The sequence below is a fragment of the Bos mutus genome, chromosome 1 (genome assembly GCF_027580195.1).
Source record: "Bos mutus isolate GX-2022 chromosome 1, NWIPB_WYAK_1.1, whole genome shotgun sequence".
NCBI lineage: Eukaryota > Metazoa > Chordata > Mammalia > Artiodactyla > Bovidae > Bos > Bos mutus.
The window spans coordinates 148,871,347-148,894,894 of NC_091617.1; the positions used below are offsets into that span (position 1 = coordinate 148,871,347).

Genomic DNA, 23,548 nt, shown 5'->3' on the forward strand with positions numbered 1-23,548 from the left:
TAGTCAGACTGATTTTCTTTAGGATGGACTGGTTTGATCTCCTTGAAGTCCAAGAGACTCCCGAGAGTCTTCTCTAACACTACAGTTCAAAAGCATCAATTTTTTGGTGCTCAGCCTTCTTTATGGTCCAACTCTCACATCCATACATAACTACTGGAAAAACCATAGCTTTGACTAGATGGACCTTTGTCAGCAAAGTAATGTCTCTGCTTTTTAATATGCTGTCTAGGTTGGTCATAGCTTTTCTCCAAAGAGCAAGCATCTTTTAATTTTATGGCTGCAGTCACCATCTGCAGTGAGTTTGGAGCCCCCCAAAATAAAGTTCTCACTGATTCCATTGTTTCCCCATCTATTTGCCATGAAGTGATGGGACTGGATGCTGTGATCTTAGTTTTTTAAATGCTGAGTTTTATGCCAGCTTTTTCACTCTCCTCTTTTACTTTTATCAAGAGGCTCTTTAGCTCTTCTTCACTTCCTGGTGGTGTCATCTGCATATCTGAGGTTATTGATATTGCTCCTGGAAATCTTAATTTCAGCCTGTGATTCATCCAGTATGGGTGTTTTGCATCATGTTCTCTGCATTATAAGTTAAATAAGCAGGGTGACGGTATACAGCTATGATGTATTCCTTTCCCAATTTGGAACCAGGTCATTGTTCCATGTTCAGTTCTAACTGTTGCTTCCTGATCTGCATACAGATTTCTCAGGGGCAGGTAAGGTGATCTGGTATTCCCATCTATTTAAGAATTTTCTACATTTTATTGTGATCCACAATAGCAGCAGCAGATGTTTTTCTGGAACTCTCTTGCTTTTTCAATGATCCAGTGGATGTTGGCAATTTGACCTCTGGTTCCTATGTCTTTTCTAAATTCAGCTTGAACATCTGGAATGGAAGTTCATTTCATGTACTGTTGAAACCTGGCTTGGAGAATTTTAAGCATTGCTTTGCTAGGATGTGAGATGAGTGTAATTGTGCGGTAGTTTGAACATTCTTTGGCATTGCTTTTCTTTGGGACTGGAATGAAAAATGACTTTTTCAGTCCTGTGGCCACTGCTGAGTTTTCCAAATTTGCTGGTGTATTGAGTGCAGCACTTTCACAGCATCATCTTTTAGGATTTGAAATAGCTCAACTGGAATTCTATCACCTCCACTAGCTTTGTTTGTAGTGATGCTTCCTAAGGCCCACTTGACTTTACATTCCAGGATGTCTGGCTCTAGGTGAGCCATCACACCACTGTGGTTATCTGGGTCATGAAGATCTTTTTTGTACAGTTCTTCTATGTATTTTTGCCATGTCTTCTTAATTTCTTCTGCTTCTGTTAGGTCCATACCATTTCTGTCCTCTATTGAGCACATCTTTGCCTGAAATATTCCCTTAGTATCTATCAAATTTTTTTTGAGAGATCTCTAGTCTTTCCGCTTCTATTATTTTTCTCTATTTCTTTTCATTGATCACTGAGGAAGGCTTTCTTATATCTCCTTGCTATTCTTTGGAACTCTGCATTCAAGTTGTTATATCTTTCATTTTCTCCTTTCCCTATAGCTTCTCTTCTTTTCTCAGTCACTTGTAAGGCCTCCTCAGACAACCATTTTGGCTTTTTGCATTTCTTTTTCTTGGGGATGGTCTTGATCACTGCCTCCTGTACAATGTCACAAACCCCCATCTATTTTAGTGCTTCAGGCACTCTATCTATCAGATCTAATCCCTTGAATCTATTTTTCACTTGCATTGTATAATCGTAAGAGATTTAATTTAAGTCATACTTGAATGGTCTACTTTGCCAAAAAAGGTCCATCTAGTCAAGGCTATGGTTTTTCCAGTGGTCATATATGGGTGTGAGAGTTGGACTGTGAAGAAAGCTGAGCACCAAAGAATTGATGCTTTTGAACTGTGATGTTGGAGAGGACTCTTGAGAGTCCTTTGGACTGCAAGGAGATCCAACCAGTCCATTCTAAAGGAGATCAGTCCTGGGTGTTCTTTGGAAGGCCTGATGCTAAAGCTGAAACCCCAATACTTTGACCACCTCATGCGAAGAGTTGACTCATTGGAAAAGACTCTGATGTTGGGAGGGATTGGAGGCAGGAGGAGAAGGGGATGACAGAGGATGAGATGGCTGGATGGCATCACCAACTTGACGGACATGAGTTTGAGTGAACTCCGGGAGTTGGTGATGGACAGGGAGGCCTGGTGTGCTGAAATTCATGGGGTCACAAAGAGTTGGACACAACTGAGCGACTGAACTGAACTGAAATGATGTTTCGATGCGAGAGTTGGACTATAAAGAAAGTTGAGCGCCGAATAATTGATGCTTTTGAAACATTGTGTTGGGGCTCTTGAGAGTCCCTTGGACTGCAAGGAGATCCAACCCATCCACCCTAAAGGAAATCAGTCCTGAATATTCATTGGAAGGACTGATGATAAAGCTGAAACTCCAATACTTTGGCTACCTGATACGAAGAACTAACTCGTTTGAAAAGACCCTGATGCTGGGAAAGATCGAAAGCAGGAGGAGAAGGGGACAACAGAGAATGAGATGGTTGGATGACATCACTGACTCAATGGACATGAGTCTGAGTAAACTCTGGGAGTTGGTGATGGACAGGGAAGCCTGGCGTGCTGCAGTCCATGGGTTCACAAAGAGTCGGACACAAACTGAGTGACTGAACTGACTGACTGAGAGACTGTAGACTCCAGGTCCAGGTCGCCTCAGGCCAAACAACTGACAGGGAGGGAGTGCCGCCCCACCCATCAGCAGACAATTCAATTAAAGTTTTACTGAGCACTGGCCATGCCCACAGAGCAAGACACAGTTTTCCCCACAGCCAGTGCCTCCCATCAGGAAGCTTGCACAGCCTCTTATCCTCATCCACCAGAGGGCAGACAGAAGAAATAAGAACTACAATCCCAGCAGCAGCCTCCAGAACTACCACCACAATCACAATCACAGAAAGCTAGCCAAAATGAAAAGAAATAGGGTTATGTGCCAGATGAAGGAACATGATAAACCCCCAGAAAAATAAATGAAATGGAGGTATGCAACCTCCCAGAAGAAGAAGTCAGAATAATGATAGTGAAGATGATCCAGGATCTCAGAAAAAGAATGGAGAAGATTCAAGAAATGTTTACCAAAGACCTAGAAGTACTAAAGCACAAACAAACAGAGATGAACAACACAGTAGAAGGAATCGATAGCAGAATAACTGAGGCAGAAGAACAGAAAAGTGACCTGGAACACAGAATGGTGGAAATCCATAGTGCAAAACAGAATGTAGATTAGGGTTAGAATGAAAAGAAATGAAGACAGCCTAAGAGACCTCTTGGACAACATCAAACACCCCAGTATTCACATTATAGGGGTCCCAGAAGGTGAAGAGAAAGAGAAAGAGAAAGGGACCAAAGAAGATGTTCAAAAATGAACATATGTTTCATTGGTATTCTAGAAGGAGAGTAGAAAGGGATCCATTCAGGAAAAAAAAAGAAAGAAAATGGCCAAAACTTCCCAAATTTGGTAAAAGACACAATGTTATAGATTTTTAAAGTTCAAAGAAAACCCCACTCAGACATATTAAAATCAAACTGCTGAAAACAAAGGAGAAATAAACAATCTGGAAGCAGTAGCTTCCCTGGTGGCTCAGATGGTACAGCACCTGTCTGCAAAGCAGGAGACCCGGGTTTGATCCATGGGTTGGGAAGATCCCTTGGAGAATGGAATGCTAACCCACTCCAGTATTCTTGCCTGGGAAATCCCATGGACAGATTAGTCTGGCAGACTACAGTCCATGGGGTCATAAAGAGTTGGACATGACTGAGTGATTAAACACAACAGTAGGGAATATAATTAACAATGTAAGCACAGGAATTACAGGCAGAGCTTTACCATCTGAGCCACCAGGGAAGCCCTCCACTTCTGTATGTGTGATGTATAATAAAATAGAAAAATGGAGAAAACTTCTGAAGGGGAGAAATTATGAGAAATGACAATAAATGAGAAAGTTATTGATAATGCTTGCTTGATTGCAATCCTTCTGATTCTACTAACCTTGGCATTTTCAGCCATAAACTACCTTGAAATACCAGAGAATGTGATTTAATTGATATGAGTGTGGGCTTGGCAACTGAATGGTCAGCAAATATCAGGCCAATTACAATGCATAGATGCATTTGGGAAACACAGATTTAGGGGGTTCTTTCCCAGGCTTGGGCTGCCCCATTGGCTCAGTGGTAAAGAATCCACCTTGCAATGTAGCAGCTGCAGGAGATGGTGGCTTGATCCCTGGGTGGGGAGGATCCCCCAGAGAAGGGCATGGCAACCCACTCCAGTATTCTTGCCTGGAGAATCCCATAGACAGAGGGCCTGGTGGGCTACAGTCCATGGGGTCGCAAAGAGTTGGACGTAACTGAGAAACTATCACTATAGAAGTGGATGCTGTCTTTAATCATTTCTCTCAGAGAAGTCTAGTTGACTGATTGATTTGGTGACTTGGTCAGCCCTGTTCCTTCAAGTCCGTCTGAGTCTCTTCAGAAAATCTCACTTTGGCTTTCCTCTTAGGCTTATGAGAAATTAGAATTTGAAAGTCAGAAAAGCTTTAGAAATCTCTGAGTTGTACTGTGTCTTTTTATAGATAAGGAAGTAGAAGATGCAGACATCTGAAGCGTCTTCCCAAAGAACATCCACAGCACCTACTGCTTTGTCACAGTGATTCATACTCTATAATTATGTTTATAAAACAAAAGTACACCTTAAAGCTTGAAAAGGAGATAATAAAACCTACCTCTGGGTTGCTGAAAGGTTGGAAATGATACCTTTGAAGCTCAGACTACACACTGTGCCTGGTACATAATCAACTAGGCTTGTCCTGTGAATTACCTGCCTGGTAATATGTTTGAAAATTAAAAATAAAAATCCATTGTGAAGAACAGTCAGCATTTACACTGCTTTGCTCACTTTTGTTTTCCCAAAGAGAATGGGCTTTTCTTTTTACCTGCCCATTTTTTCTGATGTTTTCATTTTAACCACCTACTTAATGTACACGCTTTCTATTTGCTCATCATAATGTACATTTGCAAGGTTTTGATGTACGTTTTGAAAAGTGTATCTGTATTCATTTTTCCATTATGCCAACCCAGGGACTCTTTCTTAGCCTTTATTTTTCCATCATTCAGGGCTTTGTCTCTCAAAGTGTGGTCCCTGGACCAAGAACATCAGCATCATCTAGGAATTAATCAGAAATGCAGATTCTTGGAGTCTACCAAAGACCTACTAAGTCAGAAGCTTGGGTCAGGGCCTTCCAGATGACTTTGATGCAGGCTAGAGTTTGCCAACCACCAACCTAATGTATAGATCTTGAGCCTGAGTTAGTCTTCTTAATGGAGGTCCCGTCACTAGATATTACAAGTATTTGGGGAAAATCCTGTTTCTGTAAAATACTAATAAGTAGGTTTTTTTTTTTTTTTTTGGCATGATTTCTCATTGACTTTAATGAGCTCATTTTCAATGTAATTCTGAGAGCAGGGCTAATAGTCAAGCCACTTTGACCACTTTGATTTTGTTTCAGGGAGCATCTTTTCAGACTTATGTTTTATAGAAACCACTTTGGGAAACAGTAGTTGAAAGAATGAATCCAGAGGACAGACACGAATTTGAATCTTATTTCTGCCATTACTGGTCATTTGATCTTGGGCACATTGTTTTGCCTTTCTAAGAGTCTGTTCTCCACCTGGGGTAACAGTACCCTACATCATAGGTTAATGTGTGCAATAAATGAACGTAAAGTGCTTCAAACAGCAGTTTGCAAAGAGTAAAAGTTTAATAAATGTTGGGTATTGTTTAAGATGATGATAATGATAATGATGATGATGGCAGCCATAGTGGAAAGAAGGCTAAACTGAGAATAAGGAGATCCAGATGCTAGTTTTGGTTCTGTCGGTAACTAGCTTCGTGATCATGAAAAGTCACCTGATTGCCCTGGTCCTCAACTTTCTTTTTTGCATTATGGAGGCACTTGGGCAAGGCCACTGTATTTTATACTTTAGGGACTCTGTGAGACATACAAAGACTTTCAAATGCATGGATTTCTAAGAAATAGTACTAAAGGACTCTATCTACCTGAGAATGGTTACATATGAAGAATCATGGAGATCTTCTTTCCTGTGTCCCCTTTTACAAGTGCCCCCATGTCACACACACACACATACAAAAATGGCATGTTTCTCAGTCATTCTAAATCTTTGTATGACAATTTGCCCAGGTGTAAAGTCTTCTTAGGGAAGCACAGGCTGGGGGGCGTGTTGTCAAACAAAGTGCCATTTAAATATTGGATCTGTTCTATACATCTGTGTCTCTTTTGCTGTCTCACATACAGGGTTGTTACCACCTTTCTAAATTCCATATATATGCGTTAGTATACTGTATTGGTGTTTTTCTTTTTGGCTTATTTCACTCTGTATAAAAGGCTCCAGTTTCATCCACCTCATTAGAACTGATTCAAATGTATTCTTTTTAATTGCTGAGTAATACTCCATTGTGTATATGTACCACAGCTTTCTTATCCATTCATCTGCTGATGGACATCTAGGTTGCTTCCATGTCCTGGCTATTGTAAATAGTGCTGCAATGAACATTGGGGTACACATGTCTCTTTCAATTCTGGTTTCCTTGCTGTGTATGCCCAGCAGTGGGATTTCTGGGTCATAAGGCAGTTCTATTTCCAGTTTTTAAGGAATCTCCACACTGTTCTCCATAGTGGCTGTACTAGTTTGCATTCCCACCAACAGTGTAAGAGGTTTCCCTTTTCTGTACACCCTCTCCAGCATTTATTGCTTGTAGACGTTTGGATAGCAGCCATTCTGACTGCTGTGAAATGGTACCTCATTGTGGTTTTGATTTTCATTTCTCTGATAATGAGTGATGTTGAGCATTTTTTCATGTGTTTGTTAGCCATCTGTATGTCTTCTTTGGAGAAATGTCTATTTAGTTCTTTGGCCCATTTTTTTATTGGGTCGTTTATTTTTCTGGGATTGAGCTGCAGGAGTTGCTTGTATATTTTTGAGATTAGTTGTTTGTCAGTTGCTTCATTTGCTATTATTTTCTCCCATTCTGAAGGCTGTCTTTTCACCTTGCTTAGAGTTTCCTTTGTTGTGCATAAGCTTTTATTTTTAATTAGGTCCCATTTGTTTATTTTTGCTTTTATTTCCAATATTCTGGGAGGTGGGTCATAGAGGATCCTGCTGTGATTTATGTCGGAGAGTGTTTTGCCTATGTTCTCCTCTAGGAGTTTTATAGTTTCTGGTCTTACTTTTAGATCTTTAATCCATTTTGAGTTTATTTTTGTGTAAGGTGTTAGAAAGTGTTCTAGTTTCATTCTTTTACAAGTGGTGGACCAATTTTCCCAGCACCACTTGTTACAGAGATTGTCTTTTCTCCATTGTATATTCTTGCCTCCTTTGTCAAAGATAAGGTGTCAATAGGTGCATGGATTTATCTCTGGGCTTTCTATTTTGTTCCATTGATCTATATTTCTGTCTTTGTGCCAATACCATACTGTCTTGTACTATGGGTTTGTAGTAGAGCCTGAAGTCAGGCAGGTTGATTCCTCCAGTTCCATTCTTCTTTCTCAAGATTGCTTTGGCTATTTGAGGTTTTTTGTATTTCCATACAAATTGTGAAATTATTTGTTTTATCTCTGTGAAAAATACCGTTGGTAGTTTGATAGGGATTGTATTGAATCTATAGATTGCTTTGGGTAGTATACTCATTTGTACTATATTAATTCTTTCAATCCATGAACATGGTATATTTCTCCATCTATTAGTGTCCTCTTTGATTTCTTTCACCAGTGTTTTATAGTTTTCTATATATAGGTCTTTTGTTTCTTTAGGTAGATATATTTTTAAGTATTTTATTCTTTTTGTTGCAATCGTGAATGGAATAGTTTCCTTAATTTCTCTTTCTATTTTCTCATTATTAGTGTATAGGAATGCAAGGGATTTCTGGGAGAGGGAGAGGGTGGAATGATTTGGGAGAATAGCATTGAAACATGTATAATATCATATATGAAATGAATCACCAGTCCAGGTTCGATGCATGATACAGGATGCTTGGGGCTGGTGCACTGGGATGACCCAGAGGGATGGTATGGGGAGGGACGTGGGAGGGGGGTTCAGGAGGGGGAACATGTGTACACCTGTGGCAGATTCATGTTCATGTATGGCAAAACCAATACAATATTGTAAAGTAATTAGCCTCCAATTAAAATAAATAAATTTATATTAAAATCTTCAAAAAAAAAAAAAAAAGGAACTAACAGAAAAAATAAACAAATACATAAATATTGGATCTGTAGGCCTTCTTTATACCAGGTAAGGATTCAGATCTTTCCCATCCTGTACATGTTTCTGTTACAGAGGACGTGTGTTGCTAGAGCTTGGGTATTGGAACTCATGTTTGGATATCCTGAATCCACATATGTGACAGAGTGAGCATGATTGGAGTTATGATACATTTCATTTAGTAAACTGGCCTGTTCCATTTCCCTTGTCAAAGGATACAGCTTTCCTGAGTGAAAATTCTGAGAACAAAGCAAAGAGCATTACAAGAGAAACACCGAAGGAGAGCAAGCATGGTTTCACCACACTGAAAGAATCATAGCAAGAGCCTTAATCATTCAAGGATTTCAGAATGAAATCTCAGGATGTCATAACAGAGATCCTTAGCAATATACTTATTTCAAATGGAAGAAGAAATCAGACTCTTTTTAAGGTGGAAATTCTTTTACAGTAAGGACTAGTTGATTGGTTTTACAGTAAAGCCTAGTTCTGCCAATTAGACTACATGGGGATATATCCTTAAAAAATGAATGAGCTAAGTTGCAGCTTCAGAATTCTGAAGAAAAACTATGTAAAACAGAAAAACTATGTAAATCATAAGAAATATTATTTTATCAAAGAAAGTACATATCCAATGTGCTTATTTATTATGTAACTGGAAATTTGTACCTCTTAATCCCCTGAATCCTTTCCAGCTTCCACCTATTCGTTCTCTGTATCTATGAGTCTATTTTTATTTTGTTTTGTTTGCTTATTTTGAATTTTAGATTCCACATATAAGCAAGATCATGTGGTATTCATCTTTCTCTGTCTGACTCATTTTACTTAGCATAAAACTCTCTAGATCCATCCATGTTGTCACAAAGGGCAAGATTTCATTTTTATGGCTGAGTAGTATTTCATTATATAGACATAGATTATATATATATATATATATATATATAATTTCATTATTTATTTATATATACACAATACACACATATATATATATGTGTATATATATAAATATTCTTTGTATATTTTGCATATTAATTCCTTATTGGACATATCCTTTGCAAATATCTTCTCCCATTCAGTAGGGTGCCTTTTTCTGTTTTGTTTTGTTTTGTTTTGTTGATAGTTTCCTTAACTGCAAAAGTTTTTTTTTAGTATCATGAACTTTCATTTGTTTATTTTTGCTTTTGTTTGTCTTGATAAAGAGTCAGTCCTTTAGGAAAGCATGCTGCCTATGTTTTCTTCTAGGAGTTGTAGGATTTCAGAGTTAAGTTTTTAATCCATTTGAGTTTACTTTTATGGTGTGAGAAAGCAGTCCAGTTTGATTCTTTTTTATATAGCTATACAGTTTTCCCAAAATAATGTATTGAAGAGGCTGCCTTTTCTCCATTGTGTATACTTGTCTCCCTCTTTGTAGTTCAATTGACCATATAAACATAGGTTTATCACTAGGCTCTCAATTCTGTTCCATTGATCTATATGTCTGTTTTCTACTAGTACCATACTATTCTGATGACTGGATTTTTTGTAGTATAGTTTGGAATCAGGGAGCATGATGCCTATGGCTTCACTCTATTTTCCTCAAGGCTGATTTGGCTATTCAGGATCTTTTGGGTTTCCATACAGATTTTAGAGTTAATTTGTTCTAGTTCTATGAAAAGTGCCACTGATATTTTGATAAGAGATTGAGTTGAATCTGTAGATTGCCTTTTGTAATATAGTCATTTTAACAATATTAATTCTTCCAATTTATAAGCATAATAAATCTTTCCACCTATTTGTATCATCTTCAATTTCTTTCATCAATGTTTTACAGTTTTCCAAGCTATTCCTGTGAATTGTGCTTCAGAGTTTTCTTGACTAGAGGCTTTCTTACTCCTTCATAGACTGTTGATTGGTCAAGAGTTGCCTTGAACTCCCAAGTACTCTGGCTCTATGAGGTTAAAGCCAGTAGCTGGACACCAGCATTCCAAAGACCAGTATGAGCTGATGCTGGAAGCCTAAGCTCACAAGGAGGTGATCAGGGAAGAGTGGGGAAGAGGGATAGGAGGGGAGATTACCGCCAAAAAAAAAAAAAAAAAAAAAAGAAATTAATGCTAAAATTAATGCTAAAAAAAAAAGATTAGAGGGATTCTGGGCAGAACCCTTCTATCTCTGCACTTTTCTTTTACCAGTCACTAAATATGCTAAGCATCAAATTTCAGATCATCAATGTACCAGTATTTTCCCAGGAAGAAGTATATCTATACTTCCATTTACATGTTGTTCTTTTATACCTATGATCACACCACTATTTTATCATGACTATTGAAAATGGCAAAACTATGCCATTTTTTTTTCTTATGTGGCATGAAAAGGAATAGACTCTAAAGGGAATATTTTAAATAAATCCAGTGACATTAAGAGCAACACATATTTTTGTTTTGCAGATGGTGAAGACACAAGATGATCATAGCAGAAAAGAATATAGCTCCATTGGCATGAGAAATTCCACACGGTTCTAACTAAGAAGTATAAATCGTCTATTAGAAGTGGAGTCGTAAGTGGCAGAAATTTTTCACAACTAATAACACGTTAGATTTGTTCTGTTCCGAATCTGAGGGAAAGACTTCTCTGAGTGAAGACATCAATGAGCAGACCCAAGAAACTAGGAATGATTTCATTTCTCCCGAGAACTGGGATAACTGACTTTGAAGAGTTAACTGAATCCTTTCTTTGACAACTCTGTATGAGGCATCAATTGTAATGATGCACCTGCCTACAGGATATTTTTGTCATCATTTTTTATCGTATCTGTATCTCACATTGGACTGGAGTAAAAAGGATTTTGGATTAGAATTTCCCAGGAATGCCTTCTGTTTTTGAGAAATGAAAGTCCGTGCCCATGTCTTCATTTCTGGTATGTCCCTAGAGCTGCATTTAACACTGATTGATCTGTAAGACCCCATCTGCCCAGCTGCTACCATCATAGACAATGTTTGCCCTTTCCAGGACATTTACAAAACAATGACATTTGTAAGAAAGAAAAAAGTGAGATAAGGCTAATTTTATAAAGCACTATTGTGTGCCGTGATCATCTGTTCTATATTTTAGCTTGCTTTACTCTGTTTGTACTTGATTTTGGCTGCGGACAAAACAAAACATTCTGGAAAAACATGAGTACTCTATGTGACAGAACTGTTCTTGGGAATTGCAATGTTAGCAAGAGACAAGTTCTAAAATAAAGACAAGTTTGACATGGACACTTGTTCTGTTCATTTTTACTTCACTGTAGCCCAAGGCAGACTCATTAGACCACCAGTGCAGGATAATTACCAAGTCAGTGAGTATACTTTGTATATTTTTAAAGTGACTATGTTAAGGGGGTACTACTAAAGGCACTTTTATACTTTTTCTCTATAATTCTCCTTAACAATACTCTTGTGTTCAAATATTTTTAAAGTAATCCAATCAACTAATTCTAGGTTGTTGAAAATTTTTACAGTAGCCTTTACTGCTCCCTGGGAAGTTCTAGAGCAAACTCTACTCATTTAATAAAGTTTTATTTTCCCCTAAGAGTACATAAGATCCCTAAATCTAAAAGTGACATGGGTTATCAAGAATATGAGGCCTGGAGGGAAGGGGTAAGGAGGGAAGTGGGAGGAAGGTTCAGGATGAGGGGGACACGTGTATACCTATGAATGATTCATGCTGATGTATGGCGAAAATCATCACAATAGTCTAAATAATTGTCCTCCAATTAAAATTAATTAATTTAAATTTTAAAAAATGTGAGGCCAACTATGGTGAACCATATGGAGGTTCCCTAAAAAACTGAAAATAGAGCTATCATATAATCCAGCAATTTCACTCTGAGACATATATCTGGAGAAAACTATAATTTAAGAGGATACATGACCCCCGAGTCCATTCCAGCACTATTTGCAATAGCCAGGACATGGAAGCAACCTAAATGGCCATCAACAGGTAAATGGATAAAAGAGCTGTGGTACATATGTAAAATGGAATACTACTCCCTTGCATGTAGAATCTTGAAAAATGATACACATGAACTTATATACAAAACAGAAACAGACCCATAGACATGGAAAGCAAAGGTATGGTTACCAAAGGGGAAAGGGAGTGGAAGGGATAAGTTAGGAATTTGGGATTAACAGACACATTATTGTATATAAAACAGATAACCAACAAGGACCTACTATACAGCACAGGGAACTATACTCAAGATTTTATAATAAGGTGTGAAGGAAAAGAATATATATATATATGGACTTCCCTCGTGGTGCAAACAGTAAAGTGTCTGCCTACAATGTGGGAGATCCAGCTTCAATGCCTGAGTCGGGAAAATCTCCTGCAGAAGGAAATGAAAACCCACTCCAGTATTCTTGCCTGGAAAATCCCATGGACAGAGGAGCCTGGTAGGCTACATACAGTACATGGGGTCACAAAGAGTCAGACATGACTGAGCAATTTCATATACATATATATATACACACACACACACACAGACACACATACATGTATATACATGTATGTGAAACTGAATCACTTTGCTCTACAATGGAAACTAATACAACAGTCTAAGTCAACTACACTTCAATTTTTTAAAATGTGAGGCCAGAGAAACTCACATGATGCTGAGGAGAGAATGAAATGTCTTGTCTAGCATCCTTAGCCACGTCTGGCTAGATTTATGATGCTCATGTCGTACAACCCAGCAAACTCACATTAGATCTACGTGCCTGTAGAAAGTCTTACATAGGATACTCAAGGAACCAAATACAAGTACGTTCGCTGCAGCATGGTGTGTTTTAGTGAAGATGTGAACCAACCAATGTGTCCTAAATGTGGAATATGCATAGAATAGAATACAATACAGCCATAAGTTGATAAGCTAGAGCTGTATTTATGGACAAATCTTGGAAAGAGTTGCAGAAGGGTACATTACGACATCATTCATATAACATCCTAAAACCTGAGAAGCAATATCATGCATTGTTTACGAGTACCCACAAATGGAGATAGAGCATATGTGGGGATGATAAACACCAAATTCAAGACAGCAGTTATCTTTCAGTGCAGAGGGGTAAAGCTAAGGTCCAGTTGTCATTATAATGTTTATTTCTTGAGCTGGGTGGTGGAGAGTGAGTTTTCCTTTTATAATTTTTTTATACATTTTTGGATGCCTGACATATTTCATGATGTAAAAAGTGTAAGCCAAGTCATGGAAATAAATGTAAAATTCAAGTAAAGCCTTATGCTATACCTAGAATCATGTTAATATTGTGAGGAAATAATACATATATATACAAATATATATATCAGTTCAGTTCAGTTGCTCAGTCGTGTTCAACTCTTTGTGACCCCATGGACTGCAGCACACCAGGCCTGCTTGTCCATCACCAACTCCTGGAGCTTACTCAAACTCATGTCCATTGAGTCGGTGATGCCATCCAACCATCTCATCCTCTGTCGTCCGCTTCAATCTTTCCCAGCATCAGGGTCTTTTCCAATGAGTTATTTCTTTACATCAGGTGGCCAAAGTATTGGAGTTTCAGCTTCAGCATCAGTCCTTCCAATGAATATTCAGGACTGATTTCCTTTGGGATGGACTGGTTGGATCTCCTTTCAGTCCAAGGGACTCTCAAGAGTCTTCTCCAACACTACAGTTCAAAAGAATCCTTTCTTCGGTGCTCAGCTTTCTTTATAGTCCAACTCTCACGTCCATATTCTCTCTATATACATATATGTATATATTCTCTATATATGTATATATAGAATGTACATATATTCATATATATGTATTCATATATATTTATGGACATATATACATATATATGTGTATATGTGTATACATATATATATGTATATCTATATATGCATATATATTATATATAGAATATATATTCCAGAAAGCTTGACTTAACAAAAACTCAGGGCAAGGATCATTTTTATATAAAATATAAAACACCTTTAACACCAAGCATCAGGGAAACTTTTCTCCTTCATTGGTATATCACAGAATTTGAATCAATGTATAAAATTAGTTTCAATTTTGATGTGAATTTTATATCTGAGTGGTCACAATTTGATGCATATAAGAGGTAAAAATGGTGAAATTAAGTGACATTGACTGGAGAAACAATTGCACTGTAAATATAGGGAACTTTTAAATAGGTGTATTGTGTATTTTGAACATTCAAGCCAAAAGTAGAATACTGGAATTTGTGCTGTTGAGAACCAGCAATAGAGAATGATCACAGGATGATAAAAATGCATGAATACAGAGTAAGGCTGCTAAGTAGAGCCAGTAATTGCTTTGGAAATCAAAGAAGGAGTAAAAACACTTTGGATTTGAATAACTGGGAGAAACTTCAAAGAAGAAATAGAATTCACATCAGGTCTCTCCCTCCAGTTCCTTAAAGAAAACAGTACAAACTCCTTCCATGTCTTAAACGATTCTGCAAAATCTGGCATTTGCTCACTTTTTCAGCCTAATCTCTCTCCCCTGCAAGGAACCTCTTCCTGTCCCTATCTCTTGTTCATCCTCTGGTTGGGTCTCACCTGGTTGAAACACCTTCCATAAATTCTTGAAGCTGAGCAGGGTAAACACCCTCCCCTCTGAAGTCCCACTATATATTCTCCCATTCCTGGATTGTTCCCTCTGGGTCCTCATCAGTTCAGTTCAGTTCAGTCACTCAGTCGTGTCCGACTCTTTGCGACCCCATGGACCGCAGAATGCCAGGCCTCCCTGTTCATCACCAACTCCTGGAGTTTACCCAAACTCATGTCCATTGAGTCAGTGATGTCATCCAACCATCTCATCTTCTGTCGTCCCCTTCTCCTCCTGCCCTCAATCCTTCCCAGCATCAGGGTCTTTTCAAATGAGTCAGCTCTTTGCATCAGGTGGCCAAAGTATTGGAGTTTCAGCTTCAACACCAGTCCTTCCAATGAACACTCAGGACTGAGCTCCTTTACGATGGACTGGTTGGATCTCCTTGCCGTCCAAGGGACTCTGGGAAGCTTATACTGGTATACTGGCTTGCCCATCCACTTCTCTATGTTCCCAAGGGGCACTGAAGTGAGCATCCCTATTAGTTCATCACTGTATCCCCAACATCCCAGATGGTCCCTGGCACTTAAAAGGCACCCAATAAAGACTGAATGAATGAGCAAACTCATCTTGAAAGAGAAATGTAGTTTAGTTTGATGGGGAAGTCAGAATTGGCATGAGAAATGATAAGGGAAAGCTGAGAAAACAGAACAGAAATATGTGCACTTGTGCACTGGAGTGGGGAGATTGGGAGTGTGTGAGCAGAACTTGGAAGGGACCCAGAGTGGCTGGGTTGGATCTGGGGACTACTGGAAGCTGAGGCCACAGCAAGTATTGTTAGTTGCTGAAAAGTCTTATTTTTTAGGCTTAAAAGAACCTTAACAAACTTAAAAAAAAAAATCTTGAACCACTTCCCAGTAGCCAACCTGTTTGAATTCGGAGTGTCCTATAAACAAAACTGCATGCTCTCAGAAAGGAACCAAAGCACATGCATTAAGCACACATTTCCCCAGGGATTCTGTGAAGAAAAGACCCCTGAGTCTTGACATGGATGATACACTGCAGAACAGCTGGTCAGAATAACAGATGACTAATAATCCTGTGATACTTCTGGAAGACTTCATGTGACATTTAAAATCGGATTCCTAACTCTTTTATCTGAGTGTGAGTGGTGGGGGTGAGAATTTGAATAGTCATAGTTGAAAATTTGTGCAGCCTCTATGGGACTCCCTCGGCTAGAACCTCTTTCCATCTCTGACTCACAACTCTGGAATGTCCTTCTGACTAAATTTCTCCTTCAGCCCCTCCTTGACCGTACTTGCACCTCTCCTTTCATGATACGCTAGGATCTTAATAGGCACTCAATAATTTTTCTTTGCTCAGAAAAGGGTGAATGAATAAGCTCTGTCTTGCTGAGCCTGGCTAATTTCCTACTTGGCTCCCTCTATTTTCCCTGGCTTTCACTTCCCAAGCTGAATTTGGATTCTGTGTTAAGAAGTCTGATAAGAGCTAGAAGTTGTCCTCTACACAAATGCTGCTGAGAAGGAAGCTCTCATCCCCTGTGATGAGGATGATCACTGTGTGGGAGCCTGGCTCACAAGACAACTCTTAGAAGTCTCTTCAGAAGCATATCTAAATAGAAATCCCAGAGATAAATCCACGCACCTATGGAGACCTTATCTTTGACAAAGGAGGCAAGAATATACAATGGAGAAAAGACAATCTCTTTAACAAATGGTGTTGAGAAAACTGGTCAACCACCTGTAAAAAAATGAAGCTAGAACACTTTCTAACACCATACACAAAAAAAACTCAAAATGGATTAAATATCTAAATGTAAGACCAGAAATTGTAAAACTCCTAGAGGAAAACATAGGCAAAACTCTCTCTGACATAAATCACAGCAGGATCCTCTGTGACCCACTTCCCAGAGTAATGGAAATAAAAGCAAAAATAAACAAATGGAATCTAATTAAGCTTTTGCACAACAAAGGAAACTATAAGCAAGGTGAAAAGACAGCCTTCAGAATGGGAGAAAATAATAGCAAACAAAGTAACTGACAGAGAATTAATCTAAAAAATATACAAGCAGCTCATGCAGCTCAATTCCAGAAAAACAAACAACCCAGTCAAAAAATGGGCCAAAGAACTAAACAGACATTTCTCCAAAGAAGATATACAGATGGCTAACAAACACATGAAAAGATGCTCAACATCACTCATTATCAGAGAAATGAAAATCAAAACCACAATGAGGTACCATCTCATGCCGGTCAGAATGGCTGCTATCAAAAAGTCTACAAACAATAAATGCTGGAGAGGGTGTGGAGAAAAGGCAACCCTCTTACACTGTTGGAGGGAATGCAAACTAGTACCACCACTATGGAGAACAGTGTGGAGATTCCTTAAAAAACTGGAAATAGAACTGACATACGACCCAGTAATCCCACTGCTGGGCATACACAGCAAGGAAACCAGAATTGAAAGAGACATGTGTACCCCAATGTTCATCGCAGCACTGTTTACCAGGACATGGAAGCAACCTAGATGTCCATCAGCAGATGAATGGATAAGAAAGCTGTGGTACACATACACAATGGAATGTTACTCAGCCATTAAAAAGATCACATTTGAATCACTTCTAATGAGGTGTATGAAACTGGAGCCTATTATACAGAGTGAAGTAAGTCAGAAAAGAAAGCACCAGTACAGTATATTAACACATATATATGGAATTTAGAAAGATGATAACAATGACTCTGTATGTGAGACAGCAAAAGAGACACAGATGTAAAGAACAGACTTTTGGACTCTGTGGGAGAAGGTGAGTGTGGGATGATTTGAGAGAATAGCATTGAAACTTGTGTATTACCAAATGTAAAATAGATGACCAGTCCAATTTTGATGCATGAAACAGGGCACTCAAAGCCGGTGCACTGGGACAACGCTGAGTGATGGGATGGAGAGGGAAGGGGGTTCAGGATGGGGGACACATGTACACCCATGGCTGATTCATGTCAGTGTATGGTGAAAACCACCACAATATTGTAAAGCAATTAGCCTCCAATTAAAATAAATAAAGAAAATTAAAAAAAAAAGTATATCTAAGACTCTAGGTTGATGGATATTGTGAGAACAGGCTAGTAAACAGCCTGTCATCTCTTTTTAATATGACGCACTTAGATTTATAGTGCTGGGTCAGTATCAGGGGTACAACGCAGTTACTCAGTTTATACATATACATATATTCTTTTTCATAATGTTTTCCCGTATTTGCCTGTGTGTGCTCAGTCGTGCCCATATAGGTAATTGCAGAATATTGAGCATAGTTCCCTGTACAACACAGTAGGTCCTTGTTGTTTATATAGTTTATATATAGTGGTGTGTATCTGTTAATTCCAGACTCCTAGTTTATCCCTCCCCCCATAAATTCTTTTATCCTCTCAGTAACTTAGCACTTCTTCAAGGTAAAAAAAATTGTTCCTAGTATCACATAAATTGATCTACAAGTGTCCTGTGGTTCATGGTGTTGGAGGGCCACAATCCAGGTAGTTGATGGCCCGTGAACCAGCCTCATCAGCATCACCTGGGAGCTTGTTAGAAATGCAGAATTTCTGGGCGTCAACCTGAGGCAACTGGATCAGAATCTACACTTTGAACAACATCTTCAGGTGATTCCTGGGCATATCTATGTTTAAGTGCTGGCCTAGAATTCACTTGCTTGAAGTTCTGCCAATGAGTAGGTGCATTTTGCTAATTTTCATTTCAGCTTGGCATCAGTATTGGTGATCAACCATGTAACATGCAGTTTGCCACAATTAGGGGATATAAATGTAAACTAGGGCTTCCCTTTTTTATGGTGGCTCAGTGGTAAAGAATCTGCCTGTGATGCAGGAGACACAGGTTTGATCCTTGTTTGGGAAGATCCTCTGGAAGAGTGCATGGCAATCCACTCCAGTATTCTTGCCTGGAGAACTTCATGGACAGAGGTACAGTCCATGGGATCGCAAAGAGTTCAACTTGACTGAGCAACTAACAAAGGTAAATAAAGGTGACCTATACCTTGAACTAATGATTTAGCCAGGAAGATTGAGGCAGAAAAAGAGATCACTTTGATTTCATGTAGCAGTGCTAGGAGGAAGTGAGCAGAGAGCATGGCAGAAATATGTAGGCCTCCTTACCCCAGCCTAGAGAAAGCATCATAAAGAATAGGTTCATTGATCTGGAAGAAAAAGAGACAATGGCCAGGCAAAAATCAAGTAAGTAATCTAACCATAAAATAAATTGTCTTTCCCAGATCTTTGTCCTTAAAATAATATGTTTTTGTCTAAACCATAAACCTTATTGTGTTCCTGGGGAAGGAGGATTGACTATATAAATTCTGTGTTGCTAACTGGGCTTAGTGGTGATGGAGATGAGGATGGAGAAGTGAATATAGGCCAGCCACAGAGAACCATGTGGACCACATTTAGCTTCTGTTCTGGGGGCACCGGGGGAAGGATGTGGTTGAACTTTTATCATGACTGGTCTTGGCTGCTGAGGGAAGAGGGAATTGAAGGGGAGAAGAACTAGGTACAGCATAATCAGGTAGTTATCCAGGCAAGAGTGGGCAGTGTTGCTCAGGTTGGGAATGAGTGGAAGGGAGATATCTAAAAGGTAAGATGAGCAGGACATGATAATTGTATGATTGTGACAGAGAATGAGGGAGAGAGAGCTGGGTGCCAAGAACAGCAGTTCTCAGACTTGACTGTACAGAAGAATCCCCTGGAAAGCTCCACCCCCTCCCAGAGTTTTTGATTCAGTGAGTCTGGGGTGAGGCCTGAGAATTGCATTTCTAACAAGTTCCCAGCTCAGGCTGAGGCTGCTTGTCCCAGGACCACACTTTGAGAACAACTGCTCAGGTGTACCCCAGTGATTCTTGCCTTTGATAGCTCCTTGGGAACCCCTCAGAGCTTTTTAAACTGCTGATGCCAGAACCTTATGCCCAGGGTTGGTACAGGGTGCAGTGTAGACACTGGGCATTCTTAGCACCAGGTGATTTCGAAAAGCTGGTTTAAAACTCAACATTCAAAAAACAAAGATCATGGCATCCTGCCCCATCACTTCATGGCAAATAGATGGACAAACAGTGGAAACAGTGAGAGACTTTATTTTCTTGGGCTCCAAAATCACTGCAGATGGTGACTGCAGCCATGAAATTAAAAGACGCTTGCTCCTTGGAAGAAAAGCTATGACAAACGTAGACAGCTATTAAAAAGCAGAGACATTACTTTGCTGATGAAGATCTGTCTAGTCAAAGCTATGATTTTTCCAGTAGTCATGTATGGATGTGAGAGTTGGACCATAAAGAAGGCTGAGCACCAAAGAATTGATGCTTTTGAACTGTGGTGTTGGAGAAGACTCTTGAGAGTCCCTTGGACTGCAAGGAGATCAAACCAGTCAATCCTAAAGGAAACTAATCCTGAATATTCTTTGGAAAGACTGATGCTGAAGCTTAAGCTCAAATACTTTGGCCACCTGATGTGAAGAGCCTGCTCATCAGAAAAGACCCTGATTCTGGGAAAGATTGAAGGCAAGAGAAGGGAATGATAGAGGACCAGATGGTTAGATGGCATCACTGACTCAATGGACATGAGTTTGAGCAAGTTCCAGGAGATGGTGAAAGACAGGGAAGCCTGGTGTGCTGCAGTCCATGGGGTCACCAAGAGTCAGATATGACCAAGCGACTGAACAACAACAAGGGTGGTTCGATCGTGCAGCTGAATGCCAGCTAAGTACCGTTTACATATTTGGAACACAGGCACGGGAGTCATTTTGGTATCTATTAAAATTATTTCCTAAAATTTTCATTTTCTTGATTAGTTAAGTACCACAGCAAAAAGTTATTGCCTTTCCTGGATCTTTGTCCTTAGAAAAAGTATTTTGTTTAAACCATATATCCCATTGTGTTCACAGAGAAGGGAGACTGTCCATATGAATTTTTGTTGAAATGCTTCATAATATGTGTCCTCACATGTGTAGAAATGTGTAGTCAATCCATTAGGAAGATCAATATGATGTTTGGTGGTTACTATCTAAAAGGGCAGATATTGAAACAAAACAGACACTATTTCCAACCTAAGACAAGAGGAAAAAGGAAAAAAAAATCACTAATTTGTTGAGTTATTACTGTATACCAGATGCTATAATTGGTGATTTATATACATTATTCCATTGAATGCTGATGCACACAAAAAAGGAAAAGTAAGCCATCATTATCTCCGTTGTAAAAGTGAGGAATCCAGGGCTTGGAAAGAAAATGTCACACAATTCAAGGTAAAGAGGGGTATAGATCTGGGTTTTCCTGTTTTCCCAAAAATGATATTCTTTTTGTGCATTTTCATGAGAAGAAAAATTGGCTCTAAAGTACAGAAAAAATAGTCACCATGAGACATCAGGTGCTTGAATTCTAGCCCTAACTCTACCCCTAACTAGCTGTGCCACCTTTATTGAATTGCTACATCCTTTGGCCTTGATTTCCTCATCAGTAGAGTGAGAATAAAGACTGTACCTAGCTCCACTGATAAATAAATGAGTAAAGAAGATGTCACACACACACACACACACAGGAATATTACTGAGCCATAAAAAAGAATACAGTAACGCCATTTCCAGCAACATGATGAACCTAGACAGATCTGGACAACTCTGCAACCTGGACTCACTCTGAACAGCTATTTTTGTTGGGTGTAAAATTCTGTGTTCACAGTTGCTGAAGTAAATCTGACAGAAAAAGACAAATACATGATACCACTGTTTGTGAAATCTAAAAGAAAAAAAAAACTATACAAATGAACTTATTTATAAAACATAAATAAACTTACAGTATAAATTTATGGTTGCCAAAGGGGGGGATATATTAGGAGTGTGGGATTAATGGAATATAAGTAAAACAGCAAAGACCTACTATATAACTCAAAGAACTATACTCAATATCTTGTAGTATCTGGAAAATAATCTGAAAAAGCATATGTATATATGCATTGTTGTTGTTAAGTCACCAAGTCATGCCTGACTCTTGCAATGCCATGGACTATAGCCCACCAGGCTCTTCTGTCCATGGAATTTTCCAGGCAAGAGTACTGGAGTGAGTTGCCATTTCCTTCTCCAGGGGGTCTTTCTGACCCAGGGATTGAACCCAGATCTCCTGCATGGCAGGCAAATTCCTTACCACTTATCCACACACACACACACACACACACACACACACACACACACATATTTATGAGTGATCACTTTGCTGTACACTTGAAACAAACACAACATTGTAAATTAACTATACCTCAGTATAAGTAAAACTTTTACTAGCAGTGAGATGCAAAACATGCTTAAATTTTTAAAAATCACACTTTCAAAAAAAAAGTACCCAGTTCATTGGACTAAGAGAAATTATTTTTAGCACAATGCCTGGCATATGGAAAATGGTAATATTACCTCTTATTCTCTTCCTGCACTTTATCACTGTTACTAGCAAAATAGTGATACTGAACCCATGTTCCCTAAAGTTCCCTCGTTTTATAAATTTCTTGATTAAGGATTTGCTGGTTCTTTGGTAGCTACAGCTTCTTTCTGAAGCCCTTCAACCAGTGACCTCATCTTAAGAATTGGTCTTTGTTAAAATCAGCCAAACTCTCCTGTCACCCTCCCACAGCACCTGTGTCCCCAGGATGTGCAGCCAGCTGTGGGTGTTGCATCCATGGCTGTGAAAAAGTTGGGTCAGTGTTATGATGACTCTCACTACAGGGGCTCCACTGTGCTGAGCTGGCTGTGTTCAGCTCCCTCTACAGCACCTGTGTGAAATCCCTCACACCAGACCAGCAGGATTTCTGTCCGGTGGACACGAGTGCAGTAATAAATGGACCACACTTCGAAGCTTGGATGCTGAAGACCCTGTTCTGTTATCTGATATCCTGTAGGCTTGAAGATGGTCCAGGAAGAAATTTGGAATCTTGTGACGTGTAAGACTTGTTCTACCACATACTGGTTAGGTGATGCCGGGTTTGTTGCCTAACTTCTTAGAACGTCCAGTTTTCTCATCTCTGAGACTGGTTTTGTGAGATGTGGCGTGTGCAATGGCGCATTAGTGTTCAGCTTTGTAGCAGCTGCTCAGAGGCAGTTAGGAGCCATCCTAAAGACTCTATTTGGGAGGCTGGTGATAAATTTCAGGGTAGACCAGGAGACAGGGTTGTATAGAAATTTGGAGAGTGCTAATCATGGCTTTCTAAGCCTTTTCCAGCAGACTTGGCTTGCCACCACTGTGACACTTCTGTCAGTCTAGATAGCATAGTGCAGCAGCAATTTTCACTTTGGCATTCCCACTGGCTACATTTTTAAGAATTCGCCTGCACACCATCTGGGATAGAACCTCAGACACCTTCACACGCATCACTGTTCCATAGAATGGGCTGACTGCATGGTGAGGCAGTCGATGGCATTCCTTCTCACATAAGCCTCCTAGTAGCCAGGAGGCTTGTTTACCCTCCTGTGAGCATGGCAGAGGGTGTCTGCAGGGCTCCTGCCAATGTTTGCAGACTGCCTAGTTGGGAGACTCCTTCTAACTGCCTGCAAACATGCCTTGATATCTGGATCCTTTGTTTCATCACTTAACCCTACAGTTGGAATAGCTTTTAATTGA

At 39.3% G+C, this 23,548-nt stretch overlaps 1 protein-coding gene across 1 annotated transcript in view; it reads left to right on the forward strand.

The window, feature by feature from the left end:
• COL6A5 (collagen type VI alpha 5 chain) overlaps positions 1-11,558 on the forward strand; it is a 116,406-nt gene extending 104,848 nt beyond the window's left edge. The window contains 1 exon segment of the mRNA XM_005898394.3: positions 10,751-11,558. Within this exon segment, the coding sequence (XP_005898456.3) occupies positions 10,751-10,770 (20 nt within the window). The 3' untranslated portion in view covers positions 10,771-11,558.
• Positions 11,559-23,548: the final 11,990 nt, after the last annotated feature.